The sequence below is a fragment of the Danio rerio genome, chromosome 19 (assembly GCF_049306965.1).
Source record: "Danio rerio strain Tuebingen ecotype United States chromosome 19, GRCz12tu, whole genome shotgun sequence".
Lineage (NCBI taxonomy): Eukaryota > Metazoa > Chordata > Actinopteri > Cypriniformes > Danionidae > Danio > Danio rerio.
Genome location: NC_133194.1, coordinates 40,888,696 through 40,914,430, shown reverse-complemented (window position 1 = coordinate 40,914,430; position 25,735 = coordinate 40,888,696). Strand labels below are relative to the sequence as shown.

The 25,735-nt window shown below is 35.5% G+C and overlaps 1 protein-coding gene across 8 annotated transcripts in view; it reads right to left on the bottom strand.

The window, feature by feature from the left end:
- phf14 (PHD finger protein 14) overlaps positions 1-25,735 on the bottom strand; it is a 160,011-nt gene that overhangs the window by 9,430 nt on the left and 124,846 nt on the right. For 6 of the 8 annotated variants that reach the window (XM_073930829.1, XM_073930831.1, XM_005159688.6 and 3 more), the window contains one exon: positions 25,333-25,450. In XM_073930829.1, coding sequence (XP_073786930.1) covers positions 25,333-25,450 — 118 coding nt within the window. Of the gene's footprint in view, positions 1-23,001; positions 24,769-24,898; positions 25,451-25,735 lie in introns of those variants that run through there. The other 2 variants (XR_012394576.1, XR_012394575.1) reach the window with 2 other exon arrangements.

Genomic DNA, 25,735 nt, shown 5'->3' with positions numbered 1-25,735 from the left:
ACTTCATTTTCAGATTTTTCATAGTATATGTATTAATTCTTGTATTTTTACCATAAACCGACATATCAACCATTTGGCAAAGGTGGATATTGTAGAAATTATGGCATGTGTTGAAAAAAAAAATGTGTTAACTAGCGAACTTAGAGTTAAGAAATGCAATCCAAAAATAGTTTTTTATCTTGGTGACGTAGCTCAAGGGTTAAGGGGGCTTACAATATTGATCTTAAAATGGTTTAAAAATATATATTTTTAATAGTTTAATAATAATTTTAAAGTTTAATAATTATTGCATTTATTCCAGCCAAAATAAAACAAATAGGAAAAAATACTGTGAAAAATTCCGTGCTCTGATAAACATCATTTAGAAATTCATTCATTCATTTTCTTTTTGGCTTAGTCCCTTTATTAATCAGGAGTCACCACAGTGGAATGAACCGCCAACTTATCCAGCATACGTTTTACGCAGCGGATGCCCTTCCAGTTGCAACCCATCACTGGGAAACACCCATACACCCTTATACACTACAGACAGTTTAGCATACCTAATTCACCTGTAGCGTATGTCTTTGGACTTGTGGGGGAAACCAGAGCACCCGGAGGAAACCCACGCGAACGCAGGGAGAACATGCAAACTCCACACAGAAACGCCAACTGACACAGTCGAGGCTTGAACCAGTGACCTTCTTACTGGGAGGTAATGGCACTATCCACTGCGCCACCACATCGCCTCATGTATGTGTGTATATATATATATATATATATATATATATATATATATATATATATATATATATATATATATATATATATTATTGAGGCATGAATTGGCCTTAATAAACACTATAATAATGCAATGTAATGGGTAGGACTAGACAATGAAAAGGGGACTTTATTTATTGATTAGGAAATTGGTAAACCATATTTTTAAAATGAACTTGCTGATATCACATCACTGTGAAAATTCCTTTGTGTTTTTGAAAAGAGTCATGTACAGACAACAATGTTGTTTAAGCAATTCCCATTCACTTGGATCAGTGAACACAACTAAAAGTGGCTTTATGCACCCCACCGATCCACAGTTTGCATAGCCACTATTATCTTTACACAGAAAAGATCACATTATTTCCTTTCTAAACTTGCTCTTTCAAACCGCTCAAAAGAAATCCCAAACTTTGTATTGTGCTCTTAGTTGAAGTCAGTGCTGTCCAAACACTCTTAGGTGTTCTTGAACTGGACTATAAAACATGTATAATAACTCCTGAACTGAAATTCTTTCTAAAAGTCATCGCTCACTATAAGAATGTACCGCAGATTTGCAGATGGACCAATGAAGGTTCCTGCTGTACACCATCATGATGTTTCACAAGTGCTAAAATAAAGCCTGACAGTATTCCTCAATGCTGAACTCCAAAACAAACGCAGGGAACATTGTCAGTACTCCCAGTTCCCATTTGATCAAAGTAGCAGAAAAGTTAGAGAAGTACAGCCACAGGATAAAACCAGAAGACATCTCTCACACCATCTGTCGACAACCACAGGAAAAACGCTTTGCTGAAAGCCACCATACACATGTCAAAATACAAATTATTCCAATATGAGAACTTCCTCACTCAATACAGCTTCCATTTCAATTCTTTCTCTTTTTTTGTAAAACAGGCCGCTCATTTTGCTGACAGTGTGACATTTGCTTTGTGAGGAAGAGATGCTGGCCCACTGCGGGCCCGATCACACTGACAGGCAGCGGCATTGTGGGATATCTCCATCACTCTCCTCCAGGGAAAGCTGGATCCTTCACTCTGCCATTCACTCTCCATGCGCCAGCCGGCCCTCTGGCTACTGCTTATACATGTATGATAATGAAATGCCACATTCTTCATTCTAATTGCATCTTGGATTTTAAAAGGGCAAAAAAGGCGCTCTTGTGAAATAGCGAGAGAGAAATGCACAGCAGAGTAAAGGAGAGTTTAGAGCTGGAAAAATAAGCGCGAGCGTGGACCGAACCCTAGGTGGCAACAAAGGCCTGTGGCGTGTTAATGCATCTGAGTTGGAGACCCCTGCTGCCTTACAGCGACACAATCAAACCCCTTCCCTTCTTTTTTTTCTTCTTCCTCCTTCCCACCCACACGACATGCAGCAAACTTCATAAAGTGGGATTAAAATAAAGCTGTGCAGGGAGAAAAAAAAATATTAAAGAAATTCACAACGCTGCTTTTACTTTAATAAGCTTTAGCATCCTTTATCAAGCTGGCGCAGTCCTCAAAGAATTAGCCGGCTAATTAGTATGACTTATTTCTTTATCGCGTTTTCTGCTTTCATTGTGTTTATTTGTGCGCGTGTGTGTCGGTCGAATGCACGCCTTTTATGTGCTAAAAGGAAACGGAGCGGCTTTAAAGCGGCCGTGGTTTGAATCTGCAGTCCCGCAGAAGACAGATTGATGTCCCGCGACGATGATGAAAACACGCAGCGTGTAAGGAAGCAGGAGAGACATCTAGAGAAAATGAAGCGCCGTGGCTTGAACCGATGGGTGTCTTCAGGCAGACGGGAGAGAAAAAGAGCGGGCGCTATCAGGCCCCGGGATTATTCATGACTCCTCCTCACCATCTCTCTTCATAGAAATGCTGGGAAAATATTTACCAGTCAGAGTAATTTGATAAAGCTGCGCTGGTCCAGAGAAGGCTAGTCGTGCGTATAGACACAGTTTGGAGGAGGTTTCACTCCACACCACCTTTTCTAGCCTATTAAAAAACGACTTGTATTTAAACTAATCAGAATATTTTAGAACAGATTCATTAATCTTATTAAACCACAAAACAACAAGTTTATTTACTTAAATGTGTGCATGGCTGTCTATTTTACATGTTATCAAGAACGTTGGAAAAATAAATGAAAGTTTATTGGCATTAATTTGGGAAAATCTGGAGAATTTAATATTAATTTAATTTTAAAGAAATACAAAAAAAAAAAAGGTCTCTTATCCACCTTGTGGCTCAATATCGTCTGGATCAGCCAATCAGATTAGCTTTCCATTATTATAAGTGCAGTCAGCAAAAAGACTGTGAGCGTGCATCTAAAACGAAGTAATCTGATTCAGTAAGTCTTCTTTCTCTTTTCTTCTGGATAGAATTTGATTTAGATTTTTTCAGCAAGGACATTGAATTAAAGGACACAGACCATTAAACTAATCAGAAGTCAGTGTACATTTACATATGTGTAAAAATAAAATAAATAAATAAATAAATAAATCAACAATACACTCTGGGCAAATTTACTACCCTTTTGTTATCAGGGTTCATACACATTTTTACTACTAAAATTCCATGAATTTTCAATGATTTTTACACGACTTTCAAATAAATTTTCATAACCTAATGTTTCATGCAATGTCTAAAATATGTGTGGATAAAGAAAAACAATGTATGTTCAAATGTATTACAACGTCTCATAAAACACGCAACAATCTATTTAGTTTCAATTTCTATCTATGTAAAATGTATTTGGATAATGCATACACCGCACTCATAATGTGAGAGTATGCGATTGGCCAATAACAGAAGTAAAAGAAGTAAAGACAACTAACCTATTTCCAAGTACACAGATTGGGTTTTTCTGTTTTTCCAAAACTTTTCCAGGCCTGGAAAATGTCATGTCAAAATTCCATGACTTTTCCAGGTTTTCCATGATTGTATGAACTGTTATGTTCGGAATGAAAACATCCACTAAGTTAAACTGCTGTAAAAATACATCAGATAAATATTTTTTTCAGCTTTTTTCGGCATAAATCTGTTAATAAACCTCAGTACTGATCAAAATGACTAAATTGCTTAAAAAAAGATTTTAACTCTTTAATTGCCAAATTTATAAATGATGTCACTCATTTGCTTAAAAAAGACGTATTTTCAATGTAAAAAGTAATTGTGGACTGGATTTTTTTTTTTATACCTTTTATCAAAGTCTTGGACTTGTGAAACAACATTGCTTTTGAGGCAATGTTTTTGATTGATTTTCACCTTTTTCCTTACAAATTTACTGTTGGTGGCTGTTTTACACCATTGACTTCCATTATAAGCACATAAAAAAGTTAATAAAGCATTTTTGATTGTTGGTGGTTTTTCCTGTTAAGAACAGGTCAAATTTGTAATTTTTACTGTTGATCATCAGTTGCCACCATTAACCCATTAGATAGGCCTGCGCAAAAAAAAAAAAAAAAAAAGTTTCTTGATTTTTTTGCGCACTCATCTTAACTCAGAACTACAAGGAGTAAATAAAAACAAAGACTGTGTACTTATGCACCATCCAACGTGGTTATTATGGAAGTCAATGGGGCAAAAACAGCTACAAACAGTAAATTATGGAGAAAAAATGAAAATCTAACTTTGCATTAAAGCCAATGTTGTAACTAACTGTTCACATGTACAAGACTGTGATAAAAGGTCAAATAAATCCAGTCCACAATTACTCTTTATATTGAAAATACGTCATTTTGTGTGTGTGTGTGTGTGTGTGTGTGTGTGTTTTTTTTTGTTTTCACCAAATTAGGGTAATTTTTTGTGAACTTAGTAATTAAAGAGTTAAATTTTTTAAAAACATTTAATAGTTTTGATCAGGACTGAGGTTGATTAACAGATGTATGAAAATAAAATAAACATAAAAATATAATCTGATGCATTTTTACAGCAGTTTAATTCAGTGGATGTTTTATCCCCAACATAACAAAAGGGTAGTCAATTTGAACAGTGCACAAGGGTTAATTTTCCTAGATAAGCCCCAAAACTTCACTTGAAGCTGAGTACTAGAATAGTGCTTAATAACTATTCAAATATTAAGTTGTCATAATGGCAAAGACAAAATAAATTATTTTTGTTTAAAACTATTACACACACACAAACAAAAAAGGAAGCCAATTGAAAAAAGCTGTCCATTTTCTGGGATTCTACAGCAAGCTGACAAGCATCTACATGAGCATATAAACTGAGTGTGATGCCGGTCTGTAAGCACAAACCCAAGGACGTGTGTGTGTTTCACCATAGTGGATATGACACAATTGCATTCAGTCATAAACACTGGCTTCATTAGGCAGCTGAAGCTGTGCGTTACGCGCTACATTGAGCAACCTCTGGCCCCATCGCCACCGCCTCCTCTCACACAAAACTCCCAGCAAAACCCAATCACCACAAAGCACAATTAAATTTCATGACTATGCATATTTGCGCTTCCCATTTTCATTTATTACAAAGGGCATTCATTAATCTACCTTTTTTTTTTCCAAGAGAATGGATTTTCATTTTAGTGAGGTGTGACAGATACTGAGGTGAACTTACCAAGAGATGGCTAATTAAATCAGCAGTAAAATGCACAAGCCAGAGAATTTTTTTCTCCTTTTTTTCTCTTCTTGCATCTGATAAGAGCCAGTGGTGCGGGGAGGAGGTGTAGTTATATACAGAGCAAAAAAAAAAAAAAAAAAAGCGACTTTCTCTCCATTTCCAATTTCAGGTGAAATATTAAATCACAAATAAATGTAAGTGCACAAACTCTGCGAGAAAATTGGTTACTTGGCTATATGCATGGATGGAGGCTCTCTGTAAATGAATGGATAGCGAACTAAAAGCTAAACAACATCCACCATGAAAGCAGCAGCAATAAAGAGCACGCTAATAAAGTAGCGACTAAAACACTCACTCGCAGGTGAAAACAGATGAGATGCATCTGCCGAGCAGCAAACACCAACACTAAAAGTGCATCACGGCTTTAAATGGTTCCCTCACATACATTAGAGTTTGATGTGTTTTAATTCAATTCTTTTCTGAGCAAATAAAAGCATAGCATACATTTTATCATTGATTAATAGCATAGTATTTAAGGATCACTGTGCAGGCCTAAAATATTTACTTATTATCATTTTTTTTATTATTTGCTACTCTGTCAAGCAAGTGGTTTTACCCAGTTAAAGTCTAAAAATTAGTAATTGAATTAAAGACCAGTCATCCTATGCATTTTAAGTACATGTCCGAATAATAATAATTTAATTTTTACAGAAATTTGTGTTATGCTGGGTGGAAGTTGCACAATGGAAGTTTATTTTACCCTTATTTTGACATATATATATATATATATATATATATATATATATATATATATATATATATATATATATATATATATATATATATATATATATATATATATATATATATATATATATATATAAAGATGCTGTTAAATTTGATTGAATTAATTGCACGATGTGAGGATTAATTCATCTAATTAATCACAGTCTATTCAGACTTTACATTTGGTTGAGATATTAGCCCCAGTCACCCTCCAAGAAAAACCAAATGTAAAAAATTTGCTTTATAAAGATAAATACAGACATATACTGAATGCACACATCAACAAATTGTAAAAATAGTATAATGGTTTAATAATTTAAGAGTTTTTTTGTTCATGCAGTAAAGTTATTGGAGTCTGGTCAGTGCAGTTTGGTTACTAATAAATGACGAACATTAACTTTTGTAAGCTGTGTGGACAGAATTGTGTGTAGGTATAGTGTGCCCAGAATCATATTGGGATTGATAGAAATCCAATAAGTCTATTTTTAAAAATTTCCCGATGTTAAAATAGGATCCAAATCCCAGTGATTTTGAGGCACACAACAACGAGATGTACTGTAGGAGTGTGGTTTTCCCGACCCACCGAATTGATTGACAGGCGTCTTGTTTCTACAATAACATGTGTACACATGTTCACAGGACATTTTCTACAAATAAACTGGATTAAAATATTTGAGGCAACTCTGTGATTTGTATAAGTTTAAAAGGTTTTTAAAACTGCACGTTTGCAATAAAGACAGTAAAATCTTAATTCTTAACCGCTATAATCACCACAGCTGCATGGTGCCAGTAAATGCGCACATATGTGTGTGTGTGTACTGCAAATGGCATTTGTGCGTGACTCATTGTTTCAGAAAATGAATAAACTCCACTACAAATACATCAAATAAACTTACTTGGTATTTTGAACTAATGAGCTGTATTGCAGCTTCATCTGAGTCTGTCTGTCACTGTGCTGTTAATCTGACGTAATGTTTGATGTGAGCCAGACACACACGTGGAAACGGTGGGCGGGGAGAAGCAGCTAATTTTTAATTAAAGCCATTTAAAATGTGTGACCTTGGATCACAAAACTAGTCATAAGGGTAAACTTTTTTAGAAATTGAGATTTATGGATCATCTGAACGCTGAGCAAACAGTCTTTCAACTGATGCATGATTTGTTGCGATAGAACAATATTTAGCTGAGATAAGTATTCTGGAATCTGAGGGTTCCAAAAAAAAAAAAAATAATAATAATGATAAAAGAATAAAAAAACTTCTGTGACAATTACCCTAAAGTTGTCTAAATTAAGTTTGACAAAATATCTTCATGGATGATCTTTACTTAATATTATAATGATTCATGGCATAAAATAAAACTGATATTACCTATTCAACAAAAGATATACCAATGTTATCTCACGGCAATGTGTAACTTTTTAATTTTGTGGCTAATTTGTATGAATTATTTGATCCTACTTGTACAATTTAGTACAATTTGCTCATCCTCCAATGACGGTTGTGTTTAGAGGTGGGGTTGGGTGCCATGCCTCCTATTTAAAACCAAAAATAGTTTGACCAGAGGAGAAAAATTTCATAAAAATTCAATATGAATTAGCCACTAAATTGTTGTATATGTTTCCTCGTGAGATCAGGCTGTATATACGATTTTGTGGTCCAGGGTCACATCATATCCAATATACAACACAATATTAGCGTAAACACTAAAAAACATAGTTTTACTAGTGAACTATCGCTTTAAGGAAAGAATGGAGACCTCAAGACTGACTATGTGTGTGTGTGGCCTTTCTGTTGTGAACAGTATGCAGTCTGCTGATCCCCATTAATGTGATTTATAGCATCACACAGTCACACTCCTCTAAGGCTGCATTTGTTAAACAGTGCGCCGGTCGGTACATGTGCATATGGGAGTGCGAAAGAATCAATTTTTGAACAGATCTGTTACTATGTGGCGACATCCGCGTACTTGTTAAAGCGTTTCCCTCTGTCAGCAGATATATGGGGAATATCCCATCCGACAGAGCCGAATTAAATAAGGCACTGCATATACAGCCAAGGACTTGACGTGCTCGTCACCGTTCAGAGAAGCACCGAGGTCAGAGGGTTGTACAGTCCTGTCATGTTCAATGTCACCTTTAAGAGTGTGATAAGGCAATTCCTGGTTCTTTATTAATAATGCATGTGAAAGGAAAAGCCTCCTCCTCTTCTCGTCTGGAGAAGCTACTTCATCTGTGACTAGGGCTATAGTGTGATATGGCAAAAATGCAATCTCATTAATTATTTTCCAGATTGAACGATAACGATATATATTTTGATATAAGTTGTTAATGCTTCAGATTTAAAAGAGTACCCCAACAATGACGAGAGGGTCCATTAAATGGCATAACATTTTTTGTCGATCCATTTTCAGTGGCTGAATATTCAGTACATCTCTAATATCAACACACTTTTAGATTCCCATTGTTGCACATTTCTGCTACTGTATGTGGTTGGCTTTTAGATCAATATAGATAAAAAAAAAGTCCAGAACTTATCATTGTTATCGACATCAATTTTATTGTGTTTCGATATAATATTGTTTATTGTGCAACGTGTGACGCCTACTTATTTCAGTGAACTACACCATTTTGAATTACATTAAATTTAAGCTTTATCAAACTTTTTAACTATCATTAAAAAGTGGGAAGTTTTGAATATTAAATCGTGTGTAAATTATGCTGTTTAAATATGTGTCTCAGCCTAAATGTTAGTGAAACGTAAAATACGCTGCTCTGGAAATATTTTGTTGCATGTTTCAGATGACAAACCCACTAGAGGGCACTGTCCTGCAATTCCGAAATTCGTTACTCAGGCCATGTCCACTCTAATAGGTTTTTGTTTAAAAAGTACATATTTGTCTATCCATTTTGGCCTTCCATCCACAGAGACAGCATTTTCAAAAAACGAAAATGGATGTTTTTGAAAATGTTGTCTATAGCGCTGTTTTCAAGTTGCTTTTAAAAACCATAATAGATTTAAGTCATGTTATGCAGTCATGTGACCAATTCAGCTAACATCGTGGACGATGTTTTCCATGCGTGTTCAATAAAAAAGGTCAGGAGAGGGTTTTTTTCTGTCAAATATATTCGTAATTTATTGGATACAACTAAATAATCCGATTCACAGGATTCTGTTATCCTCAATGCAATGCAAGAATTATATTCAGGAGGTGCGCAACAACTTTCATTTCCTGACTTTTATACGCAGTTAATATTAACAGGTGGAGTGTAGTGAAATTTGTCACTTGTTAATCATTCTCCAGTCCTCCATTGGCCGCACCCATACATACGTCCTCTTTTTCTATGAATTCTCTGCACAACATTAAAAGCATAAGACTTTCTCCACTGCACATTTTCTGTGTTCAGTTTCAACCCATCTCTGCTAACAGGAAGTTTAGCTGCAGAGCTCAAGCTAACTTTAGACAATCAGGCCTTTGCATTTCAATCAGCTTCATCTACTTCTGCAAAAATGCTTCATTAGTATGCAAATCATATCACATTAAACAGACGAAGTTCATTTATAATATCACATTTAAGCAATACAAATACAATTGTTTAATGAAAAGAAAAAGACAAAAATAATAAAAAATATGTTCCTGTTTTACAACAATGACATTGTAAAGCAGATGTTTTGGATGCTGTCCGTTTTGACTGCTTTATTAAAGATTATTTTCAGTTTGTAGATGCTTCATATTGCCTATTTTCAAAGGCTGGAACGTTTATTGGGAGTTGTTGTTCAGCGGCAGAAGCAGATGACAGGTGCATCATTTTGCCACAAAGTTTCAAAGAGGCGGAAAGTAAATAAACTTCGATCGGATATGACGGAGCTAAAAGCATCTTACACCTTTGCGCATGCGCAGTACTGAAAAGCGTTTTCAGTTGTTTTAGTGTAAGTGAAGGAAAGAATTGGTTACAATAATGTTGCTAAAATAAGCTCAAATCTTCAGCTCCTGGAAAACAAGCTGATATACATCATTAATAGATGTATAACCATAACTAATGTTTCAAAAGGCAATTATGCTGCTTCTCATATAACAACTACAACGCCACCAAAAAAACTTTCCTTACCATTTCAATGGGTTTAGCACCCAAACCACAGAGTATAAAAACAAGCAATCTAAAGTTCAGCCGAAAAGAAGTAGACTGCAACTGCTTCACAAAATGAGCATTGGGAAACTTGAAAGGTTCATGGCTTTGGTGGTAAATTGGCCCATTTTACCAAATCATAAAGCCTCTACATCACCGAAGGGTTTTACAGGTTCACCCTGTTACTGGATTGTGTAGTGGAGGCATTGTAAGTGAGTTAATAAAACCCACTAAGTGCTAAGAAAGTGACCAACGGGACAGCTGAAATTTGCCATGCCATCTCCAGGGTCCTGTTTACTCAGTAAATTGGCCCCTGAGAGGGCATGCGGCATCCAGCTTGCCTAGTTAAAGTGATGGACGTGACTTCGGTGCATTGATTTCCCCTACGTCTTAACACTCTCCATCTACCTCTCCGGCAAGCAGGGGTGCAAGGTATCCTCTTTCAGGACCTTGAAACGCTAACCTCTGGTTTAGACTGTGTCTAGCTACAATAACTCATCCTATTTGCTTCTGACCTCTCAAAGCCACACTGAACGCTTATTCGACTGGCCTTCAGAACAGTGTGAGAAGGTAAACCCCCAAAAAACTTGCAGTAAACTTTTTCAACCAAAATGCAACTACTTATATTAGGCTAGTAATTTCGCCCTTGACACAGTCTGGCAGCAATTGAATGTTTGATAAGTAATGAGTTCTAATTTCCCTTACAAATTTCAGAGCATGGTAAAGTGGACTGAGTGAGGGAATTAATCAAGTTAATTAAGCTGATTTAATTAGACTGTTTAGCAGGTCAGTCTGTCAAGACTCTGACTGACAACTGTGCTTAAAGAAAACTGCGCCAAGATCCAGAACATCACATCAGATATTAAAGATGTGAAGGTGCCACGAAAACTGAATTTAAGGATTTTTGTGGGACTTACCAATTAAGCTTTTAACTGTTTTTAATCACTCTTATTATTTGTTTTTATTTTTTTATACTTGTTATCCCTGTTTATGTAAAGCACTTTGAATTGCCACTGTGTATGAAATGTGCTATATAAATAAACTTGCCTTGCTTAAGTGATAATTTCTCCCAAAAATCAAGGCCATTGATAAAATGATTCAATTTGGAGACAAAAGACGAGTAATAAACAAGATAACAAGATGGAAAGGGAGGAAAAATGGAGAAAGCAGAGTCTAATTAGCACTGACAAAGCTACCGTTAGCAATGAACCACAGCAAGCTTGAGTCGTGCTGGAGGAATTAAAGAAACTTCCTGAGTAAAATCAAGAAGGACACAACCAGACCAAGACGTACCTTGAAAGAGAATTTTTGTAAATTGTATTTTTGCAGTTCTGTTTAGTAACATTACTAGTCTAGCAGTAGTCAAACGATTCACTCGTCCTACACTGGCCAGAAAACAGACAGCCCTGCCTACAAACTCATGCCAGGTTGGATAAGTTCAGCTAGCTGCATGAGGACTGGCAAAACAAAGTCAAAATTTTCACTTAATAAAAGGTGTCTTAGAAAAAAAACAAAAGTAGGCATGGTGCAGTTTGTCATTCAGGCAGTTGAACAAAGTTGCACAAAGATGAAAAGGGATTTTCAAGTATTAAATGACAAACGTGTAATAAAGTGATGGATCAAAGTGTAAAATGTCATTCGGAGTAACAACATATTATATACCGAAAAAACTAGGAGTATTTAGGACAAGAATGTCAAAATAACTTGGCTATAAGAACTGTGCAAACGTCCACAAACCGGGATTGAAGCGTCTTCTTTTCTAATTGTTCTGACATGCGGCTGTGATGATGAATTACACCAATTTTACCATCCTCAACTTACTTTTTTTACAAACATGCACTGTTTTAAAAAAGGTTTTAAACTTGTAAAACTCATTCTTGATCACATTTGAGGATGATTGATGATCACAGAGAGCTGAAGAGATCTTTTAATACCAGTTGCTTTGTGCATGTGCTGTCTTGTTGATATGATCATACACGTTACTACAGAGACATGTTAATAAGCAGCTGTCAATCAATTCAGTGGGCGGAGGAACCGCTCTCTTATGTCACGTTGTGGTGGGCCTTAAAGGCTTGGATCTTATTTTAACAGTTTAAATTAATTAGATTCGATTTTAACGTCAGGATTTTATTTTATTTTTTTAAAGAGTGTTTATATCACTCCAATATGACTGTGGACACACTATATCTACACACAGTTCTGTCCAAACAGCTTAAAAAATATGCTTTTCATCATATGTTTAAAGCAGGGACTACAAACTTTGTTGAGTAGGAATAAAAATGTAGTCTCAATGCAATTATAATAAGTTAACTTCTTTTAAAGGATTGCTAGTTTAAAACTAAGAGGAACTCAGGCAATAAATAAAGTTGACAAAATGCCTCAGAGAAAAAGAGTCATACTGAATTAAAGCAATTCAAATTGAACCCTCGAGGTCAAGAAGAAACATAGTTCAAAAACAAACACAACTTAGAGTCCAATCAGCACGCGAAAAACATCTCAGGACACCATGAATGCATTTCCATAAGAGTTATAATTGCTGCGGTCGCCATGCTTTTGACCCCGAATCGAGATTGCAACTAAATTAACAATCCACAAAAGCTGTCCTTTAGGCATTTCCATTCCCGCCTGATCCGGGTTCAGTCGGTGGCATTTCAGACGCACCGCAGATCTGCTGAAACGCTTTATCATGAGGGTGAGCGGCGGTGACACGCGGGTGTAAATAAAGCTCAAACAAGCCCCTCTCCAGCACCTAACGGGCTCTCCAACTAAAGGCCATCCGTATATTGTGGCAGGACTGTCATTTTATTACCCGAATCAATTCGGCAGGCCTGCGCAGTGACAGAAGAGGAATGTGGCCTTCGCTGGCCGGAGGGTTATCTGACGTTCGCAGGCAGGGAAACACACAGCCTTCGTAATGAACTCAACTCTTACTAATAAAGCCTTTATTGCCGGGGCCACGTATGAACTGATACCGGCGTCAGCCCCTGATCGTAAACTAATGAAAATGAGCTTTTTCTCCCAATCGCTTTTTGCGACGGAGGGAAGGCAAACGCAATTAAGTGATTTAATAACACAAACGTCTCTACGCGACAAATCATCCACAGAGAAACAACTTAAACAACAATTTTTATTATTAATCAAGACCTTAGAGGCAGGAACCCGTTTATGATGACCTTTAAAAAGGCGGTGAGTGAGAGAAACGCATCGAGAAACAGAAGCTCACAAACCTCATGTCCCTATTAGTTATATCAATGATTAAACAACAATTAATTCATTGTTGATAATCCTTTAAATCGATTTACCTTTTGATGGTTGATTAAGCATGGAAGTCATTATGTGCATAGTTTTGAGGCTCATACATCTTACGCCAAAACAGGCAGAAAAAATGACAAGATTGCACAACAATTTATTACAAACTCTTGCACTTTGATTGGAGAAACAGAACGAGGCATCAGCTTATCATCAATTGTCTGAAATGAATTGGCATATTCGCTAACTAAATTAGCTCATGAACAGGCAAAATATTAATAATCATGGGCTAATAAATTAAATTGACTATAAAAAACACAGAATAAAAGTCATACAAGATGTTTTATGTCAGTGAAAACGACAAACTTTGATTCAACGTTAAAAATGTTGGCAATTTCTAATGTTATCCCCTAATTACCAACATCAAGGGGAATCATTCAACTGTTCAACATCGGTAAACGTTTGGCCTTAATATGCTAAATATCTTATGACACATTTGGGAAGAAAATAACGTGCTTACAGCTTGTGAACACTGAACCGATTTTTGCTCACACTTGGCATTTTTGAGACACTTTTCAGAATTCATAGCCGAGCAATTTTCACTGGTGGTGAGTCGAATGAATGTGCAAAATCACTCCCTGATGTTAGATGGCGCCTAATGAAAAACAGAAATACCCTGGTGGTGCTGTGCAACTTTACACCTCTGACACTTGCTTGTTGCACAAAAGAAGTCACCCGCACACAAAATCCTGGCCAAACGTCTGCGGGAAAACATTACAAACCGTGAAAGGAAATTAAATGAAATTAATCTCACCATCGAATCCTATTTGAGCACCAGCAAGTTATATTTTACTGCAACTTTGCCAGCTCAAGGCATGGGAACAAAAGCAACAACCCCATAGGTCGGCAAGTTTTTCATATATTTAAGATACAGTGTGTTAAACAAACAAACAAAAACAAGACAGAGGTGTTTTTTTAATCATCTCTTACACATGCCGAATTCTGCATGTTGGTGTGCAAGCTCACAATACATTTTTTTAGTGATAAGGTGTAAAATGCTGGCAATAAACATGAACCAAAATTGTCCCGATGTGCGCAGCTTCAATTAAAAATCATTCTACAAAAAAACAAAAAAACAAAAACAAACAAAAAAAAAACAATTTCTTTTGTAAACACACTGTCATGCCCGTTATTGTCAAAATTGAAAACACACTGCCTAAAAGTAACTGTGTATAACTCGTATTATCAAAACTACTTGTCGTTTATCAAGCTTACTTGATAAACTTGGTCATATGCATTTTTTTAGATCAGTTTTAGCCTTGGGTTGAAAAGGTAGTAATGTCATCACCAGTCAGCACTACTTTGGAAGCATATATTCCAAATAAGAGTAACATTTTCATCGAATGTATGAGGTATTCGGCCAATCACATTGCACTGGATTGCTGGATGGCCAAGCAGGACAGCGCTCCTCATACTTCAGCATCCACAAGTTCCTGAAAGCAAAGAAGGTCAAGGTGCTCCAGGATTGGCCAGCCCAGTCACCAGACATGAACATTATTGAGCATGTCTGGGGTAAGGAAAGATGGAGGAAACATTGCAGAGATGTATGGATGCAGTCATCCAAACTCATGGGAGTCATACACAAAATTCATTCATTTTCCACTGCAGCATGACTTTATATTCTATACTGTTCATTATTTCTGTTAAGTAACAAGACTTTTGTCTAAGCAAAGCCAAAACTTACTGTCCTAATTTAAGGATTAAAATCAAGGCAAAATCATATTTTATTTTGCTAAAATAAGCGTAATCTAGAGGCCTTTGTCTTTTATATAAGCCACTTCTGATACCAAATGATCAACTAAAGTCAAGTTTTTATTTGTTGTTCCTAAAACTTGAATAGGCCACAAGACTTTTGTCAGGTAGTGATTATTGTCTTTAAAAGCGAGGATCAATGATAGGAATTTATTGAAGCTGACATCCCTATTTCCAATGCATAACAGTTTAGGTTGGTTTCTGCCCATCAACGGGCCCTGTGTTTTGATGGAGAGCCTGAAAAAGAAGATGGCTCTGTGAGGTGCGAACCCCTCAACTCTAATACTCCTTCCCTCACATCCAGAAGTCAAGGCTGGGAGGGATAACAAATCACCTCTTCAGTTCCACACTTCTGAATCGCTACTTCTTCATTCTGCTGCAGCAAAACCAAAGCGCCGCTCGCCTTTAATGCCGACCCCACAATCTTGCAGAGGAGGAGAATTACAGATGAAGCTGGCTGCATTTTAAGATGGCATTTTTTTAAAAAAAAACACACATCCGGACCAACTGCAGGTAAAGAGGTTCGCAGCGTGGCAGATTACAGAATGTGAAGTACTTGAACACAGTGCTCATCTCTGGAGTGCTCTTTGATTCCCATAATGGAATCAATTATGCTTCAAATGCCAGCCACGGCCAAGAGACTTTTACCCTTCACCTCGACCTGTGCTGCACGGGTCATGTGTGGCTGCATTTACAGTATGACGAGGATGCTTAAAAGTCTATCGCTGGAAACCATAAGGATGTTTATTTGAATGTTCATTTTATGATGCATTTAGAAGAAGAATACTGATGATAAGTCGATTCATATGGCCTCTTTACAATTTTTTATTTATTCTTTTGCCACCTTACTTTGACACCACAGTTAAATGAGGCTGAAAAATATTTTAGAGTGTTAAAAAGATATATATGTGCATAAATAAAATATTCAACACTAGAAAACCTGATAAGTTAAGATAACTCAAACTGTTTGAGGAAACTGATTGTGACAAACCATTTAAGTTTTGAAACCAAATGGTTTAAGTACTGTAAACTTACCGAGGCATATACACCTATATAATTTGTGTTTATATTGAGATATATTTATAGAGTATTATTAGTAACAAACATGTTATCAAACCGATATGAGTTCAAACAACTATATACTGTAGCTAATCAAATGGTATTGCTCGTAACATTGAGTTAACAAACAAACAAAAAAATCATAAATTCTTAACTCATTCAGTAAGAATTTTGTTTGATATAATCAGTTTGAGTTACCACAAATCTTATTTCATTTAGTGATTTTCACTGTTGGGTTTTACAGTGTACATTTGAATGATGGAACTGCAAAACACATCATAATAGCGTAACAGACATATAATAATATAATTTAACAATAATAATGATATTTAAAGCATTTAAGCATATATTATAAGCATATATTTATATATAATTGACGTTTTGAAATGACATTGACATTTAGAAAACTGAACTATATATTAGGCCTATTTATTATTAATTTATCATTTATGTACAATAATTAAGACATGAAATGAGAAAGTAAAATATAATCAACAACAAAAAAGTAAAAAAAAAACTGTTTATTGGCTGTCTTGGCCCTATCACTTTAAAATAACAAACACTGTACATCTCTCTACATTTAGGCTATATTACACTGCTTTATTCATTTATGTATGTGTGTATAAGTATGTAAGTATGTAATGTAAGTATGTCTGTTTATACTTTAATTTTAATTGTCTTTTATTTCTTTAATTTTACTTTCTAAAATGAATCCTCATTGCACTCAAGTTTACAATAATAAAAAAAGCTTGTTAACGAGTTTTCAATGATTAATGAAGGAATTATAATGCTTTGTTTTGTTATTTCATCTTCATTTACTCATAGCAGGGTATTTACAGCTACTGTTTATTTCTATAGTCGCAAACTGCTTTTACACCAAAAAATGTGTTGTTAATCTCTTTGTGCCGCTGCGGCACCACAAGCAGCGGTAACGGTGCTTTTGAAGTGTCACCCACTGTATATATATACATACAGTTGAAGTCAGAATTAGTAGCCCCCCTGTTTATTTTTTCCCCCGTTTTCTGTTAAACGGATATTAGTTTTATTTTCAACCCATTTCTAAACATGATGGTTTTAATAACTCATTTATAATCACTTTTATTTTATCTTTGTCATGATGACAGTGAATAATATTTGACTAGATATTTTTCAAGACACTTCTATACAGCTTAAAGTGACACTTAATGGCTTAACTAGGTTAATCAGGTTATTTAGGCAGGTTAGGATAATTAGGCAAGTTGTTGTATGACGATGGTTTGTTCTGTAGATTATCGAAAAAAAAATTGCCTAAAGGGGCTAATAGTTTTGTCCTTAAAATGGTGTTTAAAAAATGAAAAACTGGTTTTATTCTAGTCGAAATAAAACAAATAAGACTTTCTCCAGAAGAAAAAATATTATCAGACATACTGTGAAACTTTCCTTGCTCTGTTAGACATCATTTGAGAAATATTTAAAAAAGAGAAAAAAAATTAAAAAGGGGGCTAATAATTTTGACTTCAACTGTGTGTGTGTGTGTGTATATATATATATATATATATATATATATATATATATATATAAATTATAATAAACACATTTTATTTCAGATGTTTGATATGGCAAAACTATGTTATAGTCATATACATGGCAAAATACACAAATTTAAAACAGGAAATCGAATACATCTTTTATTTTTAGTAGTTTTTTCTATTTGATTTTCTGTTCTCATTTTGGTATTTTTACCACGCATGCACATAATCAAAATTATGACACTAAAAAGTGCAGATAACACTTCAAATATTTATGCTAATGCATACATATGATATTTAAATCCTATCATGTCAAATGAGATGAAATATATACCTGATATGGATCACATTTAAAAGGTCATGTTTAAAAAAAAAAATGCTGAAAATTGCAAGCCCATTGTCGCTAATATAAAACAACTGAAAAGCTAACGATGACAAAAAATAAAAAATAAAGCTTTCCTGTTTCCTTTTCTGTCACTGCTTCTAGAAGCGTTTAGCAGGAGAAAGGATTGAAAATGACGGCATTAGACGAAGCAAGAAAAATCCAAAGAGGACAACAGAAAGCAGGTAGTGAGGCTGAGATAAGAGTGAGTGTGTGTGTGTGTGTGTGTGTGTGTGTGTGTGTGTGTGTGTGTGTGTGTGTGTGTGTGATTAAACAGGATTGTGTCTGGTCTCTGTGAGTCCCCGGAGAGCGGTTGGTCTCTGCAGGCTGTCACTGAACACATTCTGAAGGCAAAGACTTGTTTAATCCCCGTGGCCCTGCTGAACCTCCCACTGTCTAAAGCTCTTTTCTCTGCCGCCGCTCGCCTTCCTTCCATCGCTTTTGTTCTGAAGCACGCAGCTCTCGTTCTGCAGCAGCAGGTTACCGATCTGCGGCTTTTCTTCAACGCCTTTGACTTATAATAGCCCTATTTACAAGAGATACACAGCGCACGCCAGGGGGGTCCGTTGGCGGAGCGTATTTCTTTATCAGTGGATTTTTTGAGCGAGACATTAGCCAATTTTTACATGTGTTTGAAACAAAGGACTCCTGTGGACTGGCAGCTCTTTTATCTCATTTTTTTTTTTTATCTCGCGAGTTCTGAGTAAATCAAAGAAAAGGATGTGAATGAATGTTATCAACCAACGTATATGAAAATGACCACATTTATTGTGAAGTCATACTGTATGTTTTTGCATAGTAATATGTCCTCTCAGTACTTTTACTATCACACCATTGTACCACAAAAGCACATTTATCAGCATGCTAATATTTTAGTTGGTACTGTAGAAATACCATACTTTTGTTTACATTAGTATTATAATATTGTGAATCGGGTATGTATGCATGTAGCATCTTGTTTGTGGATACAGTACAGAAATGTATTAATATATATATTTAACTATTGTAATGTATATTTTTGCATATGATTAACATGATTTTTTTTACATTTACCATCAGAAAACAATGCTTTAATATGTTATTACATTTACTGCACAATTTAAAACTTATTACAGAATTATAGCGTATTCAAAGTGATACCTTTGAAGTAGTTATCATGATAATACCTATTTTTGTACATTTGTGTATTAAGCTTAGTAATATTATGTATTTATTACATTAATGGCATTCCCTGTGTGTGTATAGAGTATGATATCATATTATACAACATTATAATATTAATATATACACTCACCGGCCACTTTATTAGGTACACTTGTCCACTTGCCCAATCACATGGCAGCAACTCAATGCATTTAGGCATGTAGACATGGTCAAGACGATCTGCTGCAGTTCAAACCGAGCATCAGTACAGTGAGGAAAGGTGATTTAAATCACTTTGAAAGTGGCATGGTTGTTGGTGCCAGATGGGCCAGTCTGATTATTTCGGAAACTGCTGATCTACAGGGATTTTTCACGCACAACCATTTCTAGGGTTTACAGAGAATGGTCAGAAAAAGATAAAATATCCAGGGAGCGGCAGTTTTGTGTCCTTGTATCAACGGTTGGTGGTGGTAGTGTAATGGTGTGGGGGGAATATTCTCTTGGCACACTTTGGGCCCATTAATACCTATTGAGCATCTTGTCAACACCACAGCCTATATGACCACAGTGTACCCATCTTCTGATGGCTACTTCCAGCTGGACAACACACCGTGTCATAAAGCATGAATAATCTCAGACTGGTTTCTTGCACACGATACTGTAATCAAATGTCCTCCACAGTCACCAGATCTTAATACAATAGAGCACCTTTGGGATGTGGTGGAACGGGAGATTTGCATCCTGGATGTGCAGCTGACACATCTGCAGCAACTGCGTGATGCTATCAGGTCAATATGGACCATAATTTATGAGGAACATTTTCAGTACCATGTCGAATCTATGCCACTAAGGCAGTTCTGAAGGCAAAAGTGGGTCCGACCCGGTACTAGTGAGGTGTACCTAATAAAGTGGCCATTGAGTGTATATATAATAATTAATATGCATTCACTCCAATATTAATATGAGATTATACAAAAGAGAATATTTATCATGGAAATATGATAGTGTAGTAAAACCAGCTTACATTTACTGTAAAATAATAACATATTAATAGCATATTAAAAGTAATGCCAATTATCACGATAATGCCCATTTTTTTTTATATGTTTTTGCATTAAGCTTAGTAAAATGTATGTAATAAACAACAACCATGTATTCTAAGTAAAACCTTTGTAGTAACTGTAATAATGTGTTTAATGTAGTAGTTGTAGAGCACCCAGTTGAGTGGACACAGCATGATATAATACAATATTTTAGCACATTAATCATGAGATGCAGGGTTTTTGGGCACGCTGTCATTTTAATACTTACATTAACCACATAGTACTAGTAATGCTTAGTACATTTACCATGCTAACACCAGGATTTGTGTACATTTAACCTATTATATACCATTTTATTGTACATTTACTATTGTAATACATTGTTTATTGGCATGACAGCAAGGTAAAATATTGAAATAATGAAATCAGAGAGAAAAAAATGCCGTGAGAGATGAAATTAAATATGAAAGTTGCTGTGTATCCTATTAAACTGCAAAATAAATGTTGATAGAAAACATACAATTGCTCATTTGAAGAATTATAATCTATATAAGTATTCCAAAAAAAGTTTAATCCTTACACTATAGTCATGATGCTTACATGACATATGTTATTAGAGTAACCATTATTCATACTTTAATGTAACCATTATTAGCCATTATATATATATATATATATATAGAGAGAGAGAGAGAGAGAGAGAGAAAGAGAGAAAGAGAGAGAGAGAGGATTATAACGCAATACAGCATTTGCCAGCGTCCACATTTCTCATTCTATCATCACGCTCTCTCGCTTTAACCTTTTAATTTTAATCCTGAGCAATAATTCCATGTTACTCACGCAGTCAAGCCACCATCATTTTTCATCTTTTACTTTCTCTTCAGCAAACATCAATTAACCCCCATTTTCCATGCCGCTGGAGTCTGGCTAGCAGGACTGTCCATTTAAAGAGAAATTGAAAAGCACATGCATTTATTAACTTAATTAGGTTTTCGAGGAGACGCGTACCGCCTTTGATTGCACTGTAATTCAATGAGAAACAGAAATTAAATGTTTGGGAAAACGTGAATGTACTCTGCAATTTTCAAAAATATCATATTTTTTTAAAAATCACGGCAGAGTAAAGTCAACGGGAGCTTTTTAGAAGTGAACACAGGAATGACTGCTTAAGACTTGAGGAGGAAGGGTTTAAAACAGTGATTGACTTTCAGCATCGGGGCATTTCGCCGTCTTCAAACAACACCCGCTTAGCTTTTATCTGTAATTAACAAAGCCAGGGAGTCGATAAGCCTGGTTAGACTATTTATAGGGATGTGCGGTAAAGATTTTTATTTATTTAATAAATCATGTCAGGAAATGCTACTGAGAGAATTCGAGTGCTGTTTGAGCGCTGAACACTCTAAATTCAGTCCAGTTAAACTAAAACTAAATAAATAAATAAACAAACCACAGCATATAATATTTTTACTTATTCCCAACCTTTTGATAGGATAGCATTCGATCATTAAAAAAATGATGTATAAGCTAATAAAGGAACACTTGTTGCATTGTTCCTGTTTGGCTTGATTACAATAATTGAATTTGGCTTCATTACAAGATGCTAATTCTGAAGATCATGCTGTTGTGTTACTGTTTCTCAGAACTTATTTGTCTGATTACATTGAAACAAAAATCAATTTATTAGTATTTTTAAAATCAAATGTAATGCCTTTTTAAATCTACACACAAATACAATAGGTCTGAAATTAAATATGATAATGAGACATAACATTAAATGAAGTGCTACTGTATCTTGGAGCAATTTGTTAGGTGATTTCACAAGATTTGTGATGCATTTATATGTGGACCATAGTTTTTTGCATAAATTTTATAGTAGGGTTGTACGATAGTAACAATAACAATACATTTTTTGGTAATGATAATAAAACAATGTTTTCCTAAGTGTGTCTTGGTTCTTTAGTCAATTTTGGCATGTCACCTACTGGTAAACAGTGCAGTTTTACTATTTTTAGATCCATTTAGCCAATCTCCATGTCTTAGCTTAGCTTAGCATAGCATAAAACATTGAATTGGATTAGGCTAGGGTTGCATGTTTTACCAGTACTATGGTAGTATCTCGAAACTATGGCTTCAAAACTGTAGTTTGTAAACGATAGCATCGTCATTAACAGTCTATCTACAATAGATAATGTTGAAGGTGAAAAAGTGGCTAAAATACTCACACGTTTTTTTGAAAGCCCTTTAAGGTTGCAAGTTTTCTGATGTTTTCTGACGTTTCAAACTCACATGTGAATCGATTTATTTCTGTTCCTCTCAATATGATTTAGTAGCTACAAAAAAGTGACAATCTCTTAAAAAGAACGACTCACAAAGTGAAATTTTTAATTACTTTGGATTGTTACCTGATAAGACTAAAACAAAAAAACAATAGATGAAAAACCTAAAAATAGCAAAATTGAAAAAAAAAAAAAATAGCAAATAGAAACATTGAAAGAATTTTTGACTACATCTAGCCTAATTTTGTTGGGAAAATGCTCTTTTGTAACAAATTTCATTTGGTATAATTTGTATCTTTATTTTATTGTATTTTTGTTGGTCAGTTATCTACAAAATAACAAAAACAATAAAATTTAGGTGAAGTGATGTGCAAATAATATTTAATTTTTCAATAATAAGGGAATTAGTTAATTAAATTCAATACTTATTATAACATGTAAAATATGGTATTTCTAAAAAAAAAATTTAAGTTGAGTTATGAATTACAGTATCGCAATACTAATTGGTATCATGATACTTGAACTGGTATAGTATCGTAAGATGAATTAATGGTAGCGCGAAAATCTTAGATTAGACTATTAGCATCTCACTCAAAAAAATGTTGGAGTTTCAATACTTTTCCTATTTCAAGCTTGACTCTTCTGTAATTACATATTTTAAGTCAGATGGAAAATAAAAAGTTCCTATTTTCATGGCCAATATGACTAGGAACTATACTCTCATTCTAGAATAATAATTAAAACTTTAACTGCAGTGGGCGCAATGATATCATGCAGTGTGGGGACTATTTTCAGGCACTTTGTAATATCACTGTTGCAAGCACAACCATGGTATTTATTTATTATTTACATTTTTAGTTTTTTAGCGAGATGCTAATGGTCTAATCCAATTCAGTGATCTATGCTAAGCTAAACTAAAAGTGCTCCCACCAACAGTGTTGCCAGATATACCTGACATTTTTTAGCTCAAAACCCACCCCAACGTACAAAAAAAGCACCCAAAATATTAGAATAATATTTAATTTTAATTGATTTGAATTGAAATTAACCTAGTAATTTGAACTGTCCTAATTTTTAACCACACAGCAACCAACACCAGCAGAAACAGAACCACAACATAACCGGATCACATAGAAACACTGCCCGCTCTCACCCGCACACTGCACTTAATGTTGTGTAGATTACACTACCTATTTGAGTGTTTTACTTTCAAAATAGGGTATAAATTCACCCCATTTAAAAGATAATTAGGTGCTGCTTGTTAATCAGACAACGCTTCTATGTGTGTTCTTGCTGTCAATTGCAGAAAAAATAATAGAAATGTGTCATGAAAACTGCTGCGAGTTTAACTGCAGGCGCTGAGCGATGTACGTGCACGCAAAAGGGAATCAGATTTGTCCAAGAGTCAGGTTGACACAACTTTCCCTCACCTCCTCTTGCAGGTGGGCTCATGCGGTTTGCAGTATGAACTGGTCACTACCAACTGAATAAAGTATGAGCACACAGTTATGTTTTGGTAAATAAGTCGCATGTAAAATTTACGTTTCAAAATCGGCTAAATTTTGTCAACCCGCCAATACCGTTTTTTTTTACCCGCATAAACAAATTCAAAAACCGCCCAATCTGGCAACACTGCCCACCAAACCAGGAAAGGATTCAAACATGAAGTAAAAGTGAGCCTATTTCCAAAAAAAAGTGGTGTGTTCCTTTAAATGCAGACTGAGGTGAAACACAAACACAAACAAGCATTGGTGTAAAGTAATTGAGTAGTTTTTTTTTTTCAGGAATTGTAATTTACTAAGAAGTTTTTTTAAAAATGTGTACTTTTGCTTCATTTTTAGTGCAGTTTCGGTGCTTTTACTGCACTACTTTCCTTCAACAGGCAGTCACTACTTTCTTTTATGCTGTCTATGAGAATTATACAAATCAGTCCAATCAAATCGCACACAGAAGGCAAATCGCATCATACTGAACTACATTAAGACATGCAGCAAACTGTTTGGAAGCATTAAAAGTGTCCGAGAAGATACTTTACACCAAGGGGTGCCCAAACGAGAGCCAATGTCCTGCAGAGTTTAGCTCCAACTTGCTCTTGCCAGAAGCTTTGTAGAATACCTGGTAAAAGTTTGATTCGTTGTCTCCACTGTGTCTAATTGTGGATGGAGCTAAAATCTGCAGGACATTGGCATCAATGATCGTGTTTGGGCACCCCTGCTTTACACGCAATGGACCAGAGACAGTTGTGATTGCATGCCGCTGATGAGAAGATGGCAGATGTTGACTGTATGATGACTGAAATGTCCTTAAATGCACTACAGAATGTTACGTTTACACACACACACAGGCACAAATGACATGTAAACGCATCAACCTTTCCCAGCGTAACACTCACTACTCTTGAGTATTTTTAAAAGGGCTACTTTTTACTCATACTTTGTGTAATATTTACAGCTGACACTTTGACTCTACTTGGACTACATTTTTGAACTACTAATGGTACTTTTACTTAACAAACTACTATCAAACAAACATTTTAGGCATTACTCATGTGCCAGGAATGCTGGGAGAAGATTATAATCTAACTAAAGCAGGCAGAAGGAGATTGTTTTTATCTTGTTGACTCTCACCTTAGATGAAGAGGTGTCACATTCCTGACAGATCCATCCATAACCTGTTTGTTTGGGCGACTTCTTCAGGGGAGGGTCCAGACAGCCGAAGTGGTAGCAGAGCCGACACTCATCACACCTATGAGGAAAACAGGCAGCGCATTAGCAGCGAGAATACATTAAAATGCAGCTGCGGTGGCGTCGCTCGCTTCACAGAAACACACACACACACACACACAATCTGCTGATACTCTGCCAAGAGGCCAGTATGGCCCTAACCAGGCAGGTATGATAGATGGTGACAGAGCCATTTGCTGTCAGGTAACAGATGCTTAATAGATTCAAAACACATTGGCACACAACCTCTCACACGGCCTTGTACAGCCATCATAAAACACGCTGCTCGATTGGTCCTGCTGAAATG